We start from the raw sequence: 19011 nt of genomic DNA on the forward strand, positions 1-19011 counted from the left end.
ACACTCAGTGTATATATACTGTATACTCTACCTCCAATGTCAACACCCCATTTCCCTCCCTATCCAACTAACCAAGTCTTGGTTTCTCCCATGTCCCCCCAGCCTCCCCTCTTCACCCCAACCCTCTGTCCTGTCTCCCAGACCCCTGTCCCACACAGCCGCCATGTCCCCCCCAGACCCATTCCCCTGTCCCCCACAGCCTCCATCCCTGTCCTCCCAGACCTCTTCCCCTGTCGCCCACAGCCTCCCTCCCTCCCTATTCCCCCAATCCCCCTACCTTGTCCCCCCATTATACCTCCCTTGTCCCCCCCAGCCCCCCTTCTGTTCCCCATGGTCCTACCTTGATGGAAGAGTGGGCATAGAGCATGTCCTCCAGGGAGAAGTGGCAGCAGTGGTTGAGGCTGTCCCTGCAGAACTCCTGCACCAGCTGCAGGTTGTACAGACTGTCAGCCAGCGACATAGTCTCCTTCAGACAGATATCTGGAGGGGCGGGGAGAGGAGAGAGCGAAAGGGCGGGGTTAGTGTTTCTATCTTCAGGGGTTGGATTCGCATGGATTTGAAAAGCTTCAGCTGTGCATCAATGGCTTTTCTGTTTTTTTAATGCAATTGAGAAGTGCACTGGTCCGATTTTTTTAATTTATTTGTATGATTATTATTTATTATAAATGTTCCTTTTATAAAATACTTCGTATTATTTGTAGTGTTTGGCCAGAATAATGGTCAGAGGAGGCAAGGTTTGAAGGCAGGGGAGAGTACACAGAGGAACAGAGATGGTGATGTCATGATGGGGAGAGCCCACGCAGACTAGAATGAGCTGAAGAAGGATTGGACAGTGATGTCATCAGTCTACCAGATTCTGCAGGAAGTACAGCATTTCCACAATGGGAGCCAAATGGAGCTTTCATTGAAATGGAACTGAATGAAACGATTGTCACAGCTGGGTCACATGTACTGTTAAAAATTGCCGTGTTCTAGAATATTCCCTTACTATCCAATCCTTCTTTACAGTATCTCATTCTAGCACACAGAGACATCTATATATGACTGGGCACTCACAGAAGGGGAGTGGCAATGTTTATCTTTAAAAAAATAACAGTCAACGGTTGTCCTCTGTCTGAAGGACTGTGCTGCTGTCACATTACTGACCAATCACATCTTAGCCTGGCCCTGCGGCATTTTTAGAACAGTGGGTGGAGGCTGGATCACTGGGTACTGTCTCAACAGACTCCTTCTCTCTCTCATGTCATGTAAACCCCTCAGGTTTAATACTTTAATAATAATATATGCCGTTTAGCAGACACTTTTATCCAAAGAGACTTACAGTCATGTGTGCATATATTTTTTGACGTATGGGTAGCCCCAGCAGGATTCAAAACCCACAACCCGTGGCGTCTTCTATTGACACCATTACCACTGAATAACATGTGTCATTGAATAAACCTGAACCTTATGGACCCTTTTGAAAGTATTGATGAAATTGTAAACATTGACTTCATCACTGGGGGGCTAACCTTCCTTCCAACAGCATTTTTTCATATCATATCTACTGGGCAGGATAGTGGATAAGCTATTCTCTCTCTGTATGTGTGTGTGTGTGTTAACTATTCTGTGTTGTAGCTAGTCTAAGCTAGTCTGTTAGACTGCAGTCATGGTGATAAGGGGTATTCCTGTCAGTTGGAGTCATATCAGGGTCAGGGGTCATTGTCTCAGAACGGATTGGGAGGTCAAACTGTCGGAAAAATCACTGTTCAGTTGTATGTACAGTACCAGTCAAAGGTTTGAACAGTGAAGACATCAAAACTATGAAATAACACATATTGAATGTAGTAACCCAAAAAGTGTTAAACAAATGAACACATTTAGATTCATTTAGATTTAGATTCTTCAAAGTAGCCACCCTTTGCAGACGACACAGCAGTAGGCTTGATTACCAACAACGATGAGACAGCTTACAGGGAGGAGGTGAGGGCTCTGGGAGTGTGGTCCCAGGAAAATAACCTCTCACTCAATGTCAACAAAACAAAGGAGATGATTGTGGACTTCAGGAAACAGCAGAGGGAGCACCCCCCTATCCACATCGACGGGACAGCGGTGGAGAAGGTGGAAAGTGACAAACTGAAATGGAGGCTGAAGAAATTTGGCTTGTCACCTAAAACCCACACAAACTTTTACAAATGCACAATTGAGAGCATACTGTCAGGCTGTATCACAGCCTGGTACGGCAACTGCACCGCCCACAACCGCAGGGCTCACCAGAGGGTGGTGCAGTCTGCAAAACGCAAACTATCTTCTCTCCTGGACACCTACAGCACCCGATGTCACAGGAAGGCCAAATAGATCATCAAGGACAACAACCACCCGAGCCACTGCCTGTTCACCCCGCCACAATCCAGAAGGCGAGGTCAGTACAGGTGCATTAAAGCTGGGACCGAGAGACTGAACAACAGCTTCTATCTCAAGGCCATCAGACTGTTAAATAGCCATCACTAACACAGAGAAGCTGCTGCCAACACACAGACTTGAAATCATTGGCCACTTTAATAAATGGAACACTAGTCACTTTAATAATGTTTACATATCTTGCATTACTCATCTCCTATGTATATATTGTATTCTATACTATTCTACTGTATCTTAGTCTATGCCACTCTGACATTGCTCATCCATATATTTATAAAATCAGCAAACAAATAAACGTCCTCTCACTGTCAACTGCGTTTATTTTAAGCAAACTTAACGTGTAAATATTTGTATGAACATAACAAGATTCAACAACTGAGACATAAACTGAACAAGTTCCACAGACATGCGACTGACAGAAATGGAACAATGTGTCCCTGAACAAAGTGGGGGTCAAAATCAAAAGTAACAGTCAGTATCTGGTGTGGCCACCAGCTGCATTAAGTACTGCAGTGCATCTTCTCCTCATGGACTGCACCAGATTTGCCCGTTCTTGCTGTGAGATGTTACCCCGCTCTTCCACCAAGGCACCTGCAAGTTCCCAGACATTTCTGGGGGGAATGGCCCTAGCCCTCACCCTCCGATCCAACAGGTTCCAGACGTGCTCAATGGGATTGAGATCCGGGCTCTTCGCTGGCCATGGCAGAACACTGACATTTCTGTCTTGCAGGAAATCACGCACAAAACGAGCAGTACGGCTGGTGGCATTGTCATGCTGGAGGGTCATGTCAGGATGAGCCTGCAGGAAGGGTACCACATGAGGGAGGAGGTCTTCCCTGTAACGCACAGCGTTGAGATTGCCTGAAATGACAACAAGCTCAGTCCGATGATGCTGTGACACAACACCCCAGACCATGACGGACCCTCCACCTCCAAATCGATCCCGCTCCAGAGTACAGGCTTCGGTGTAACGCTCAATCCTTCGACGATAAACGCGAATCCGACCATCACCGCTGGTGAGACAAAACCGCGACTCGTCAGTGAAGAACACTTTTTGCCAGTCCTGTCTGGTCCAGCGACGGTGGGTTTGTGCCCATAGGCGACATTGTTGCCATTGACGTCTGGTGAGGACCTGCCTTACAACAGGCCTACAAGCCCTCAGTCCAGCCTCTCTCAGCCTATTGCGGACAGTCTGAGCACTGATGGAGGGATTGTGCGTTCCTGGTGTAAGGCCTGATTCAGTCTCCTCTGAACAGTTGATGTTGAGATGTCTGTTTCTTTTGTTTTTTTTAACCTTTATTTAACTAGGCAAGTCAGTTAAGAACAAATTCTTATTTACAATGACGGCCTACCCCGGCCAAACCCGGACGATGCTGGGCCAATTGTGCGCCGCCCTATGGGATTCCCAAACACGGCCGGATGTGATACAGCCTGTTACTTGAACTCTGTGAAGCATTTATTTGGGCTGCAATCTGAGGTGCAGTTAACTCTAATAAACTTATCCTCTGTGTCTTCCTTTCCTGTGGCAGTCCTCATGAGAGCCAGTTTCATCATAGCGCTTGATGGTTTTTGCGACTGCACTTGAAGAAACGTTCAAAGTTCTTGAAATGTTCCGCATTGACTGACCTTCATGTCTTAAAGTAATGATAGACTGTCGTTTCTCTTTGCTTATTTGAGTTGGTCTTGCGATAATATGGACTTGGTTTTTTACCAAATAGGGCTATCTTCTGTATACCACCCCTACCTTGTCACAACACAACTGATTGGCTCAAACACATTAAGAAGGAAAGAAATTCCACAAATTAACTTTTAACAAGGGACACCTGTTAATTGAAATGCATTCCAGGTGACTACCCCACAAAGCTGGTTGAGAAAATGCCAAGAGTGTGCAAATCTGTCATCAACACTTTTTTGGTTACTACATGATCCCATGTGTATAATTTCATCGTTTTGATGTCTTCACTATTATTCTACAATGTAGAATTATTTATTTTTTGAAATAAGAAAAACCCTGCAATAAGTACTGTATGTGTGATGGTTAAAACAATATAGCTGTTGATAGTACTGGTCATTCTTTCCATTTACAATCATTTGTTGATCCCTAAGATGATTCTGTGCCCAAAGAGTCCCTCTGTAATACTTCAACAGTTGTTGTATGCATAATGTAACCTTGTAGCTATCATGTTTCTAGAAAATATATAGTTTGCTGTGAATGAATGCCCCTATGCTCATCAGATTCTGGTCAATCACTTGTGTCACGGCAGACTAATGTACTTACCATTCTGAGTGAGTGTGAGCTATAACAGATGCTGTTACTGTAAACTATTAGTATAAAGTAGGCCGACCAGAGGAGGCTACAGGTATGACGTGGTATGATAACCCTCTTGTACCTTCCAGTCTGACAGACGTTGGGCAGTAGAAGTGGACGAGTGCGGCCAGGGCACAGCCGTCTGTGTTGTCCTTTAGCAGATTGTCCACCAGGGGGAGGGAGGGAGCTGTCCTCTGCTTAGCATGCTCCCTCCTATAGCGAGCCTGCAGCCATGGCAACAACAGAGAGAGATTACGGTTCACGCACGCACGCACGCACGCACGCACGCACGCACGCACACACACACACACACACACACACACACACACACACACACACACACACACACACACACACACACACACACACACACACACACACACACACACACACACACACACCTCATACAGTAGTTTAGTCTGGGGTTATTCAAGCATTGGAGGGTTCAGACTCAACTAAACAGGTAGTAGGGTGTCGCTGCATGCAAAGAAAACAGACTGTGGAGACTTTGACGGATCGACCAATGCCATCTTTACAGGCTACATTGACATTGTCCTCTACGGCAAAGATCCTGTATCGTTGTCGAATGCGAAAAACAGTCAGGCACCAAGGCTACACTTCCACTGGGTTTGGAGTTCGTGTACTGTAATTACACTTAGGTGTGACTGAGTCTGAATGTCCCTATATCATCTAGCGATTTACACTCGTCTCATGTTCCTACATGAACTGTTACGACCAGATAAATCTACTGTGCCACAGTATCCAACCAATATAAAATCTCCTGTACTATGGTGTCCTGCAGTGTTGACTGGATGGAGGTGAGATCAGGTTCTGATCCAGGGGTCACTTTGAGCTTCCACCCTTAATGATTCGGGTGAGGATAAGGGCAGGGTGATGATTTACAGTTTAATAAGCTGTTCTGACAAGAGGGAATACGTTATAGTTGTAGATGTGTCTCTCTCAGAGCCTATAAAACACACTGGGGCCGCACCAGTACAACGACTGGTTCCCCTCTCCGCTCCCAGTCTGCCCTTTAATAAAAGGAACATGCCGGGCATCCATTACTTTACCCGGGGAAAGAGTGGTCACCATTTTTCAAGCAGAGAGAGGAGAGCTTTGGGTGTCGAGTTGCGTTTCGTCCGGTGTGTGATTTAGCATTTCGTGTGATAGAGCGGGCTGTTTGCGTATGGTTGCGCCGTCCTGGCGTTGTGGTGCAGTATGAGCATCTCTATACAGATGTTATACGGTCGTTCTAACAAACAACATGGGAGGTAAGAGGGAAGGAACAGGGCGGAACATCAGTGGAGGGTAGGGGTGATAGACAGGGCTGTACGTGGGATAGGGTAGGGGTAAGGGGCCAGGGGAAAGGGATTGGGGAGTTTGCGGGAAGGGGAGGTCTGGGGGAGAGGGAAAGGCTGATAGATGGACTTACAGGTACCAGTCTCCAATACCATTTGTCTGGAGCCTTCAGATAACAATGGACACGATGCCAACAAGAGGAAGAGAGGGGAGAGTCATTAGGCCTAGGAAGGCTCAGGTCTACTGTATCCACACACATCATCCTGTGGGACATGTTTTCTGTCTTCTTGATTAAAAAAATAAATAAACATTGGTTCATGTGTCAATTAATTTCACACAGTGACTCTTCTCCATCCAGACCAACGGGACGTATGGAGCTGCAGCTGATAGACTGCCTATGCATCCTACTCAATATCAAATTACCCAGCAGCTACTGTGAGTGTCTCCTTTGTCACAACTGAAAGAGTACCCCCCTCCGATCGCTTCGCAACACACGCTCTGTCATCAGATCAAGTTCAAAGACTCTTCACAGTCACACACGTGGCCCTTAAACCGAGACGGTCTGAGGCTTTCGTCTGAGAAAGGGATTGTTGTCTGTATTCAAGCTGTGACACTAAATCGACGCCCTCGTCCCCTTCCCAAATGGCACCCTATTCCCTATCTATTGCACTACTTTTGACCAGGGCTCATAAAGGCTCAGGTCAAAAGTAGTGCTCTATGTAGGTAAAAGGGTGTCATTTGGGACGTAAGACCCTCTTTACAGTGTGGCCTGTCCAGTGAACAGACATCCCTGTCCAGTGTTGACCCTGATAAAGGCAGTGATAGAGAGTTGGTTCTGACAGAGCATGTGCCCTAGCAGTTTATTAGGAGCGTACAGTTCTTCTCTGGCTGAGGCTAACAAGCACGTCAAGGCCTCCCTTCATTTTTTACTTTGAAAAGGGTGGTATGTGTGGGAAGGAAGGTATCGGTGTGTGTGTGTGTGATAAGATCTCTCTCTTATCATATCATAGGCAGAGTAGTAACTTTTTGATAAAAGGTCGTCTGATGTGATTTGGCTCCTGATGTAATCGTGCGGCTTCTCAATAAGTTCCCCAGCTTAACGGAGTTAAGCTCCGGTCACAAGATGCTCACAACATTTGCCAAAGGAAACAGTCAAAGGAAATGTATTGTTTGTTTCCCCTTTATTTAGCCAGGTAAGTCAAATGATTTTTTTTGACAGGGAAGTTCCCAGGTAACACAAAGTTCTGAGAACCATATGTTTCTTTGAGCTTGGTGCGAGCCGTGGTTCATTTGTAAATCCGAGAGGTGCCAGAACAAAAAGTGAACGCCAGAGGGGGCGACCTGGGAAGCTCTGACTGACCGGAACGCATAAAAGAAAAATCCCCTTTATAATAAAGCACTGCATGCATATCATTGCATTTGCACAGAGCAGTAAGAGGTGCTTCCAGAACTTACACACATGGGGACCATTTTTAATAGCCTAGGGTCAGGGGAAAACGTGTCCTTTTTATAAACGCATTTCACGCAATTCAGCGTCATTTTACGTGACTGGAGACTTTGGCAGAATCTTTCATACCGCCCAAATGATGGAAATGACAGGCTACTTTGACACCGACAAACCGAACATCTGAGATCAACAACACACCCGTGTCTTGTGGAGACGCGTAATGTAGGCTGCAATATGAGGAGGAAATTATAGTCCTACAAACGCTTTACAGTGTCACTGACTCACCCAATGATGCGCGGCTCACTCGCCGGTGACGGCCGATGCGTTCGTGCCAAAAGCCTATCTTTCTCTTGTTTTACATTGTAAAACAATATTTGGAAGTTGATCAAAATATTTTGGGAGCCTACAGCAGACAGATTAGTCTTCTCTTTTCAGCAGGAGCCATTTGCTTTCCAACCTGTGTTTTCCCGCAATTGTATTTGAAATATTGGGAAAGGTCTGTTTTGTCTGCGTGCTGTTCACTGACAGATTTGCAGTGCGTTCCCAACTGTAGGCTATGCCTTGTTATTGGGCTGCACACAATCCACAGCTAGGCTTTTAAAAAAATAAGTTATTGATCCTCTGTGGCTAAATTACAGGCCTTCTCATGGTGTAGTAGGCTATTCTGAATTACTTAATTTCTCTCTGAACAGACAGTAGTTATTCTATAACTCTAGCAAATTCATTTCAATTTATATGGGGTGCTGAAGCTATGATTCTATAAGGAAATAAAATGACCAACGCTGAAGAGATGAGAGTTGCAGACTCAGGTCTATCAGAGCAGAGAAAAGGAGAGAGATCATTTAAAGTGAATCTACTTCTCATTCAGAGATACAGGCTCGCTTCTCACACAGCCACGGCCAGGCATTGATCTCAAACATAGGTTGCAATGTTGCTCAAACCATAAGCCCGACCCAACCGACCCAACCCAAATCAACTCTTAGAATATCAGGCCCGGACTGAAAATCTACTTTTTCACATTACGTTTTTTGCGGGGCAGGAGAATTAACAAAGAGGCAACTCTAATTAACTGATAGTGACTTGGCTTTGGAACATTTGGAACACATTTAAGGAACTTGACAAAAAAACGTTTTTTTTTTGGTATTTAATTCCTTTAAAAGAATGTTTACTAGAAGTTAAATCATAGTTACATTTAATTTACATCTTGTTAATGTTCTCCAACTGGTTTGACATAAGGAATGTTCTCAAATAGCTCAAAGAACATTAAGAAACAAAGTTATTCGGTGGGAATTTCAGTCCTTCGCATACTGTAACGTTTCCTCGTGGTTCTTTTTAAAGTCACGTTCTTAAATTGTCCCGAGAACGTTAAGAAACAACTTTCTTGTGCGGGAATTTCAGTACTTCGCCATAACATTTCGTACAGGTTTCCTCATGGTTTTATTTCATGCCATGTTCTCAAATTGTTCCGAGAATATTAAGAACATTTTCCATAAAAACCACGAGAACATTTTTAAGTTCAGAGAACGTTTTAAGAAATGTTATTTAAAACATTTGAAACATTTCGTTCTCAGAACATGAAGAAAACGTTCCACAAAAACCACCACAAAACTTGAGTAACATTCGGAGAATGCTCTAAGAAAAACATATACATTCCGTATACATTACATATACACTCTTGTTAAGTGTGTTCAGGTGTGTTGGCTGCGCCCACTAATTGGCCCTACCTGATGTTAATGAATGCGTGTTTTCTTTGAAATGAGGTCTGTTTGAATAGACTAAAACAGCTATGTATGCGTAAAAAAAAAACATGGCATGGACTAATTCTATGGATAGAGAGCAGAAATAGGTAAAAAATGTTTGCATGTTTCCTATCTGTGCTTGGAGTTCAACAAAGTGAACCCAACATAAGCTTGCAGTGTTATTAACAGTGTTATCGGAACTTTCAGTGAAAGTTTTTTAAGGACATTATTCAAAAACCTCCAAATAACCTAAAGTGTTATTAACGTTCACAGAGCGTTAGTAAAACCTTGCGGGAAAACTTTCAAGGAACAAGAGTAAAATGTTCTCAGAACCTCCCTGCAAACTAAAAATAAACCTTCCCAGAACATGTTCACTTCTGTTGTCAGATGTTTAAATATTTTTTTAATAGTTTTACTAGTCAGGAAACGTGCTAGCTGGGTTACCACCTTTTTTGTGATTATATTCTTTGTTATCACAGTGAGTTGACTGTTTTTCAATGAGGCGATTTGATCTGGCCACTAAAGAACATTTTAGGTTTGATCTTTGACCTCTCAGACAGGGTCGTGACTTGACACAGGTCACTGTGGGTGAGATGAGGACTCTCGTGTCTCTTTGTACTGTCAGCAGTAGACCAGAGGGATGACTCAGAGTGTCACATAGGCCTTACATAACTACTGTCCCTTCAGTGCAGTCTGTCCCACTCGATCTCTGTTGCCCTCTCTCTGTCTGTCTGTCTGTCTGATGCTCTCTCTGTCTTGCCCCCAGTCTTGCTCTGTTCCACTTTTTTCCCCCTATCTCACTATTTGTTGCCCTCTATTTTGCTCTCTCTCTCTCCCCTTTCTCTCTCTCGCTTGCTCTGTGTTGTGTAGGTCTCTGCTGCTCTCTCTCTCTCTCTCTCTCTCTCTCTCTCTAACAGTAGTGCAGCAGAGCCTCTTGCCAATGTCTCTATACAGCTGACATGACACTGAGCTCATCTGTTCTTCTGTTAGCTTGGGAAATGTGTGTGTGTGTGTGTTTGTTTGTGTCAAAGAGAAAACGAGAGCGAGAGGAGTGAAAGTGGCAAGAGCGAGAGAGAGCAAGAGAGACGGAAATAAAACAATTGTCTGCATCTATATGGTCAGTTCGTACTAGTGGAGTTGGTGAGATATGCGAGGGACCCTTGCTGTTGGGCCTGGGAGACCCTGTCTAGACTGTTATATCAGACCATGTCAACAGAGGGCAATGAGGGAGAGAAGTCAGAGCGTGTGTGTCAGTGTGTGTGTGTGCTTGTCAGTACTCACCCTCTGTGATGCAGTAGCTGTGCTCTCAGGGCAGGAGCTCTCTCTCAACCTCTGCTCCTCCACCAGAATCTCCCTGAGGTGCTCATTCACCTAGTGAGTGAGTGAGAGTGAGAGTGAGAGAGAGAGAGACAGATAGATAGAGAGACAGATAGAGAGACAGATAGAGAGATTGGAGAAAAAGAATGGATATTATTGAAGGTCACATTACCAATAAGGAATAAGGGGGAATGAATGGAGAGGTCTTGTTTTTGTGTGTGCAAGTGAGAAAGAAAGAGACCGACTACAGTCTCTCGTGACAGACTAAACATTCTTGGTGGCAAGATTAAATTTACCATAATGTCGTTTAAAAATACAGTCCTATGACTTCCATCATTCAGCCCATGAAAAACATTGCAACCTCTCATAACCTCATAAATGATGCGCTCTGGCTCTAAGTGTCACGGCCGTTAACAGGAGAGGACCAAGGTGCAGCGTGGTGAGCGTACATTTTCTTTTATTGAATAAAAGATGACGCCGAACAAAACAACAAACACTACAAAAACAAACCGTGAAGCTCAAGGCTAAGTGCCCTAAACAAAAGTCAACTTCCCACAAAAACAGGTCGAGAAAAGGGCTACCTAAGTATGGTTCTCAATCAGAGACAACGATAGACAGCTGCCTCTGATTGAGAACCACACCCGGCCAAACACAAAGAAATAGAAAACATAGAAATAAAGAAACTAGAATGCCCACCCTAGTCACACCCTGGCCTAACCAAAATAGAGAATAAAAACCTCTCTATGGCCAGGGCGTGACACTAAGCCTTGTTGTGAAGTTGTACGTGTACAACAAACATAAACAAAACTTAACTTCTTATGGCTGCAGGGGCAGTATTGAGTAGCTTGGATCAAAGGTGCACAGAAGTGCCCAGAGTAAACGGCCTGCTCCTCAGTCATAGTTGCTAATATATGCATATTATTATTAGTATTGGATAGAAAACACTCTGGAGTTTCTAAAACTGTTTGAATTATGTCTGTGAGTATAACAGAACTCATATGGCAGGCAAAAACCTGAGAAGAAATCCAACCAGGAAGTGAGAAATCTGAGATTGGTCGATTTTCAACTCATCGCCTAATGAAAACATAGTAGGATATGGATCTGTTTGCACTTCCTGCGGCTTCCACTAGACGTCAACAGTCTGTAGAACCTTGAATGAAGCTTCTACTGTGATGTGGGGCTGAATGAGAGGGGAATGAGTCAGTGGTCTGGCAGAGAGCCAGGTCCTGGTCACGCGCATTCCACACGATATCGACTTGCGTTCCATTACTTCTATAGACACAAAGGAATTCTCCGGTTGGAACGTTATTGAATATTTATGATAACAACATCCTAAAGATTGATTCTATACTTAGTTTGACAAGTTTCTTCAACCTGTAATATAACTTTTTGAGGTTTTCGTCCGACGTTCGGCTGGACCTGCACGAGCGTTTGGATTTGTGTACTAACAAAAGTAGCTACTTGGACATAAATTATGGATATTACCGAACAAAACTAACATTTCTTGTGGAAGTGGGAGTCCTGGGAGTGCATTCCGACGAAGATCAGCAAAGGTAAGTGAAGATTTATAATGCTTTTTATGAGTTTTGTTGACTGCACAATTTGGTGGGTAATTGTATGGCTTCCTTTTGTGGCTGAACGCTGTTCTCAGATTATTGAATATTGTGCTTTTGCCGTAAAGATTTTTGAAATTTGACACAGCGGTTGCATTAAGAACAAGTGTATCTTTAATTAAATGTAAAACATGTATCGTTCATCAAAGTTTATGATGAGTATTTATGTTATTTGACGTGGCTCTCTGCAAATTCTCCGGATATTTTGGAGGCATTTCTGAACATGGCGCCAATGTAAACTGAGGTTTTTGATATAAATATGAACTTAATCGAACAAAACATATATGCATTGTGTAACATGAAGTCCTATGAGTGTCATCTGATGAAGATCATCAAAGGTTAGTGATTCATTTTATCTCTATTTCTGCTTTTTGTGACTCTTGTCTTTGGCTGGAAAATATAGCTGTGTTTTTCTGTGATTTTGCGGTTTTAACATAATCGTTTGTGGGGCTTTCGCCTATGTCTGCATGAGTGTGCATTTTTCCATGACTATATTTGTAAGCATGTGAATCTGTGTGTGAAGCATGCGTGTGTGTACATGCGTGTCTGCATGTGTGTATCCGTCTGGCCTTGGGCTCGCAGCAGGGAGGAATGTTGTCAACATGGTAGCCGACAACACGGAGCCAGAGTGTGTACTCTTTAGGATGTTACTGATGCTGGGACATTACTGGGATGCCAATGAGTGGAACGCTATCAACATTAGCATCAATACTAATGGTGCGTGTGTGTGTGTGTGTGTGTGTGTGTGTGTGTGTGTGTGTGTGTGTGTGTGTGTGTGTGTGTGTGTGTGTGTGTGTGTGTGTGTGTGTGTGTGTGTGTGTGTGTGCGTGTGTGTACCCTACCTTGTTGATCCAGGTGGTGACTGCGTCCTCTGTGTCGTAGGGCAGGTCCCTGATGTATCCGTCGGGGTGGGAGGAGAGGTCATTGGGAGGGGAGGAGTAGCGGTGGACGCAGGCCATCACCCGCTCCACACTCACCATCTCCACCGTGTACGCCATCATCAGAGTGTCTATCAGAGCCAGGTGGGAACTCTGGGGAAGGGAGACGGTGTTAGAATGGTCCATGTTGGTCCGTGTCTTCTCAGAGATGGGTGATAGAATGGATGCTCAGAGAGGACACCATCATCAATGTTTCACAGAAAACATGACATCCCCGTTCCCTCTTCCAGTCACGCCGAAATAAAAAGGTAATAGATGCCCATCTAAGGTCAAATGCAGGTCACATAAAAACCCCGGGCATGTTTGGTACAAAACAAACGTTTCAGTATTTATGACAATATTAACGAATGTCACTTGAGTTCTAAATGGGGAACCGTGTAAATGTGTGACTTAGTGTGTTTGTCTGACTAGAACAGTACGAAGCATGACATTCTGATGGCCTTTCCAATCACATTCCAGGGCGGTCAGAACAGCTAGCAGCTCTCCCTCCCCTTCCTCTTCCTGCCTCTCCAGAGGTCTGGTCCACTCTAACATCTTCTAGTGTGTGTGTTTACTTCCTGCCTGTGACACAGGTCAGCTCTGCCGTTCAGCACGGAGTCAGATGGCTACTACTGTGGTAAGAAGAGCTGCTCTCCAATCAGTTGATTAAATACTGCATGTTACATTACACCGTGCTACATTACGAAGTGATCAGAATAACTATTGGTGTAATAACGTACGTCATTACTCTGTAACAAGCTAGTATGTATATGAAGTAATACACTAAGGCAGAAGGAGTCTCTGTGAGCTAGTGGCCTACTCTCGCGACAACCTACAGGAAACCTCGAAGTGAACTTACTCTGTTATTCCAACAATACTATGCTTTAAAATACTGACGCACAACTAACAGCACCAAGCAACAAAACAGAGAAACACAAAAACACAAACAGCAACGTATTGGCAGAACTTGGCACACAGACCTCTATTCATGACCCCATAGAGACGCTTATATAAGAGACTGTTTACACGTAGTGTGGCCCTGTGTTTCCAAAGAGAGAGAGAGAGAGAGAGGAAGAGAGAGGGGGGAGACAGACAGACAAGACAGAAGGAGAGAGAGAGAGAGAGAGAGACTGACAGAGACAGAGAAAGAAAGAGAGACCAACTGACCAACTTTTCTGTGCTTTCTCTCTCTGTTCTTTAAAGCCCATCCCAGTTCCTCTACTCCACTGCCAGCAAATATAGTAGGTTTGTACAATGTCACTACAGACCAAGTCCTCATGGAACATTACACATTTAACATACAGCTAGAATTTGGTGAAAGCCATAAATTTAATAGATATTCTAATTACTATTTTATAGGTTTCAGTATCTCAAAAAATGATCCAAGATCGCATGCATTTTCTAACATCACCCTTTCAAGAATGAAGAACTGCTTCATCTGATACACCATAATGCAGTGCCTTCAGAAAGTACTCACACCCCTTGACTTAGTCCACATTTGTCGTGTTACAGACAGAATTTAAATTGGATTCGTTTTTTTCTTCACTGGCCTACACAAAATACCCTCTAATGTCAAAGTGGAATTATGTTTTTTTATTATTATTTTTATTTATTTTTTAATGAAAAGCTGAAATGTCTTGAGTCAATAAGTATTCAACCCCTTGGTTATGGAAAGTCTAAATAAGTTCAAGAGTAAAAATGTGCTTAACAAGTCACATAATAAGTTGCATGGACTCACTCTGTGTGCAATAATAGTGTTTAACATGATTTCTTAATGACTACCTCATCTCTGTACCCCACACATATATTAGCTGTAAGGTCCACTCAGTCGAGCAGTGAATTTCAAACACAGACTCAACCACAAAGATCGTGAGGCTTTTTCTATCCCTCCCAAAGAAGGGCACCTATTGGTAGATGGCTCAAAAAAACTAAAAGACTGAGCATGTTGAGGTTATTATTTACAATTTGACTGGGTGTATTAATACACCCAGTATTCATGGTGCCGCTTGCACAGTCACTGCAAAGATACAGGGGTCCTTCCTAACTCAGTTGCCGGGAAGGAAGGAAACCACTCAGGGATTTCACCATGTGGCTTGCCAAAGTATTCACCCCCTTGGCATTTTTCCTATTTTGTTGCCTTACAACCTGGAATTAAAATAGATTTTTTGATCATTTGCTTTAAACAACATGCCTACCACTTTGAAGATGCAAAATATGATTTATTGTGAAACAAACAAGAAATAAGACCAAAAAAACAGAACACTTGAGCGTGTATAACTATTCACCCCCGCAAAGTCAATATTTTGTAGAGCCACCTTTTGCAGCAATTACAGCTGCAAGTCTCTTGGGGTATGTCTCTATAAGCTTCGCACATCTAGCTACTGGGATTTTTGCCCATTCTTCAAGGCAAAACTACTCCAGCTCCTTCAAGTTGGATGGGTTCCGCTGGTGTACAGCAATCTTTAAGTCATACCACAGATTCTCAATTGGATTGAGGTCTGGGCTTTGACTAGGCCATTCCAAGACATTTAAATGTTGCCCCTTAAACCACTCGAGTGTTGCTTTAGCAGTATGCTTAGGGTCATTGTCCCGCTGGAAGGTGAACCTCCATCCCAGTCTCAAATCTCTGAAGAATGAAACAGGTTTCCCTCAAGAATGTCCCTGTATTTAGCGCCATCCATCATTCCTTCAATTCTGACCAGTTTCCCAGTCCCTGCCAATGAAAAACATCCCCGCAGCATGAACCTGCCACCACCATGCTTCATTGTGGGGATGGTGTTCTTGGGGTGATCAGAGGTGTTGGGTTTGCGCCAGACATAGCGTTTTCCTTGATGGCCAAAAAACTAAATTTTTGTCTCATCTGACCAGAGTACCTTCTTCCATATGTTTGGGGAGTCTCCCACATGCCTTTTGGTGAACACCAAACGTGTTTGCTTATTTTATTCTTTAAGCAATGGCTTTTTTCTGGACACTCTTCTGTAAAGCCCAGCTCTGTGGAGTGTACGGCTTAAAGTGGTCCTATGGACAGATACTCCAATCTCCGCTGTGGAGCTTTGCAGCTCCTTCAGGGTTATCTTTGGTCTCTTTGTTGCCTCTCTGATTAATGCACTCCTTGCCTGGTCCGTGAGTTTTGGTGGGCGGCCCTCTCTTGGCAGGTTTGTTGTGGTGCCATATTCTTTCCATTTTTTATTAATGGATTTAATGGTGCTCCGTGGGATGTTCAAAGTTTATGATATTGTTTTAGAAACCAACCCTTATCTGTACTTCTCCACAACTTTGTCCCTGACCTGTTTGGAGAGCTCCTTGGTCTTCATGGTGCCCCTTACTTAGTGGTGTTGCAGACTCTGGGGCCTTTCAGAACAGGTGTATATATACTGAGATCATGTGACAGATGATGTGACACTTAGATTGCACACAGGTGGACTTTATTTAACAAATTATGTGACTTCTGAAGGTAATTGGTTGCACCGGATTTTATTTAGGGGCTTCATAGCAAAGGGGGTGAATACATATGCACACACCACTTTTCTGTTTTGAAGTTTTTTGAATTCTTTGAAACAAGTATTTTTTTTAATTTCACTTCACCAATTTGGACTATTTTGTGTATGTCCATTACATGAAATCCAAATAAAAATCCATTTAAATTACAGGTTGTAATGAATTTTTTTGGGAAAAACGCCAAGGGGGTGAATACTTTTGCAAGGCACTGTAACTTTAAAACAGTTAGAGTTGAATGGCTGTGATAGAAAACTGAGGATGGACCAACATTGTAGTTACTCCACAAGACCAACCTAATTGACAGAGTGAAAAGAGGGAAGCCTGTACGGAATACAAATATTCCTAAACATGCATCCTGCATACTGCAAAAAATGTGGCAAAGCAATTAACTTTTCGTCCTGAATACAAAGTGTTATGTTTGGGGCAAATCCAATATAATACATTAAGGACTACCACTCTCCATATTTTCAAGCATAGTGGTGGCTGCATCATGTTATGGGTATGCTGGAATCTTGAAAATCTATGGCAGGACCTGAAAATGGTTGTATTGCAATGATGAACAACCAATTTGACAGAGCATGAAGAATTTGTTTAAGAATAATGGGCAGATGTTGTACAATCCAGATGTGGCAAGCTCTTAGGGACTTACCAAAGATGCTTCTACAAAGTACTGAATCAAGGGTGTGAATACTTATGTAAATGAATTTAATTTAGGCTGTAACACAACAAAATGTGGAATAAGTCAAGGGCTATGAATACTTTGCCAGGGACCTCAGGTGCCGTTACGATATGTATTACGTGTCACATGGGATGACGCTGGAGAGACGAAGCAGGTACGAGGAGTCAAACATTTAATAAATAACTGACATGGAACGAGACAGGAACAGCATCAACAAGCGAGTAACACAGAAAAAAAACTATTAATGCAACAGCAGGGAACAGAGCAGGGGAGCTGACAAATATAGGGGAGGTAATAAACAGTAATAAACAGGTGATGAGTGAGTCCAGGTGAGTCCAATATCGCTGATGCGCGTGACGAGGGAAGGCAGGTGTGCATAATACATGGCAGGAATGCGTGATGCAGGGCAGGCTGGCGCCCTCAAGCGCCAGGGGGGAAGAGCGGGAGCAGACATGACATTACGATTTTCACGATTCTACATGTACTGCGATTCGATACTGTGATTCGATATAGTACTGAATCAAGGGTGTGAATACTTATGTAAATGAATTTAATTTAGGCTGTAACACAACAAAATGTGGAATAAGTCAAGGGCTATGAATACTTTGCCAGGGACCTCAGGTGCCGTTACGATATGTATTACGTGTCACATGGGATGACGCTGGAGAGACGAAGCAGGTACGAGGAGTCAAACATTTAATAAATAACTGACATGGAACGAGACAGGAACAGCATCAACAAGCGAGTAACACAGAAAAAAAACTATTAATGCAGCAGCAGGGAACAGAGCAGGGGAGCTGACAAATATAGGGGAGGTAATAAGCAGTAATAAACAGGTGATGAGTGAGTCCAGGTGAGTCCAATATCGCTGATGCGCGTGACGAGGGAAGGCAGGTGTGCATAATACATGGCAGGAATGCGTGATGCAGGGCAGGCTGGCACCCTCAAGCGCCAGGGGGGAAAAGCGGGAGCAGACATGACATTACGATTTTCACGATTCTACATGTACTGCGATTCGATACTGTGATTTCATTTCGATGTTCCTAACATATTGCTCACCATATGTCTGTTGCAGAGGGACAAGAGAGAGCCATGAGAAAACGAGTTTTGATCAGTCATGGAAATAAAAGTACTGAAAACAAATTGGCTCCCTTTTTCCAAGCTTTGAAGAAAAAATACTGGTTATTTTGGTGCAGGTATAGCCAATTAGTGCAAAAATAATATTGTGAAATTGTCAAGATGATACATTTCGATATATTGTCAAAAAGTATATCCTGTAACGTTTGTCGTCGGAAGGAGACCAAGGTGCAGCGTGGTGGCGTACATTCTTTTATTTAAATGTTCCACCAAGAAAAAACAAATAAACAATACAACGAACGAAAAGCTTCGTTGTGCAAACTACATGCACTCAAACAAAGACAAGATCCCACACTGAAGGAGGGAAAAAGGGCTGCCTAAGTATGATCCCCAATCAGAGACAATGAAAGACAGCTGCCTCTGATTGGGAACCACACTCGGCAAAATACAAAGAAATAGAGAACATAGAATGCCCACCCAAATGCCCACCCTAGCTGGCTAGCTAGCAGTGTTGACTACGTTACGTTACGTTACGACGAAAATAGCTGGCTAGCGAACCTCAATAACTACACAATTATCTTTGATACAAAGACGGCTATGTAGCTAGCTAAGATCAAACAAATCAAACCGTTGTACTGTAATGAAAATGAAAATGAAATGGTAATACTACCTGTGGAGCGAAGCGGAATGCGGAATGCGACTACTCGCTCCAACCCG

The 19011-nt window shown here is 43.5% G+C and overlaps 1 protein-coding gene across 5 annotated transcripts in view; it reads right to left on the minus strand.

The window, feature by feature from the left end:
- Positions 1 to 19011, minus strand: part of LOC139560486 (calmodulin-regulated spectrin-associated protein 2-like) — a 75896-nt gene that overhangs the window by 25118 nt on the left and 31767 nt on the right. For 4 of the 5 annotated variants that reach the window (XM_071377307.1, XM_071377311.1, XM_071377309.1 and 1 more), the window contains 5 exons: positions 12966 to 13154; positions 10475 to 10564; positions 6141 to 6173; positions 4791 to 4932; positions 341 to 480 (listed from right to left, as the gene is read on the minus strand). In XM_071377307.1, coding sequence (XP_071233408.1) covers positions 341 to 480; positions 4791 to 4932; positions 6141 to 6173; positions 10475 to 10564; positions 12966 to 13154 — 594 coding nt within the window. The remainder of the gene's footprint in view (positions 1 to 340; positions 481 to 4790; positions 4933 to 6140; positions 6174 to 10474; positions 10565 to 12965; positions 13155 to 19011) is intronic. The other variant, XM_071377310.1, reaches the window with a different exon arrangement.

The sequence above is a fragment of the Salvelinus alpinus genome, chromosome 30 (assembly GCF_045679555.1).
Source record: "Salvelinus alpinus chromosome 30, SLU_Salpinus.1, whole genome shotgun sequence".
NCBI lineage: Eukaryota > Metazoa > Chordata > Actinopteri > Salmoniformes > Salmonidae > Salvelinus > Salvelinus alpinus.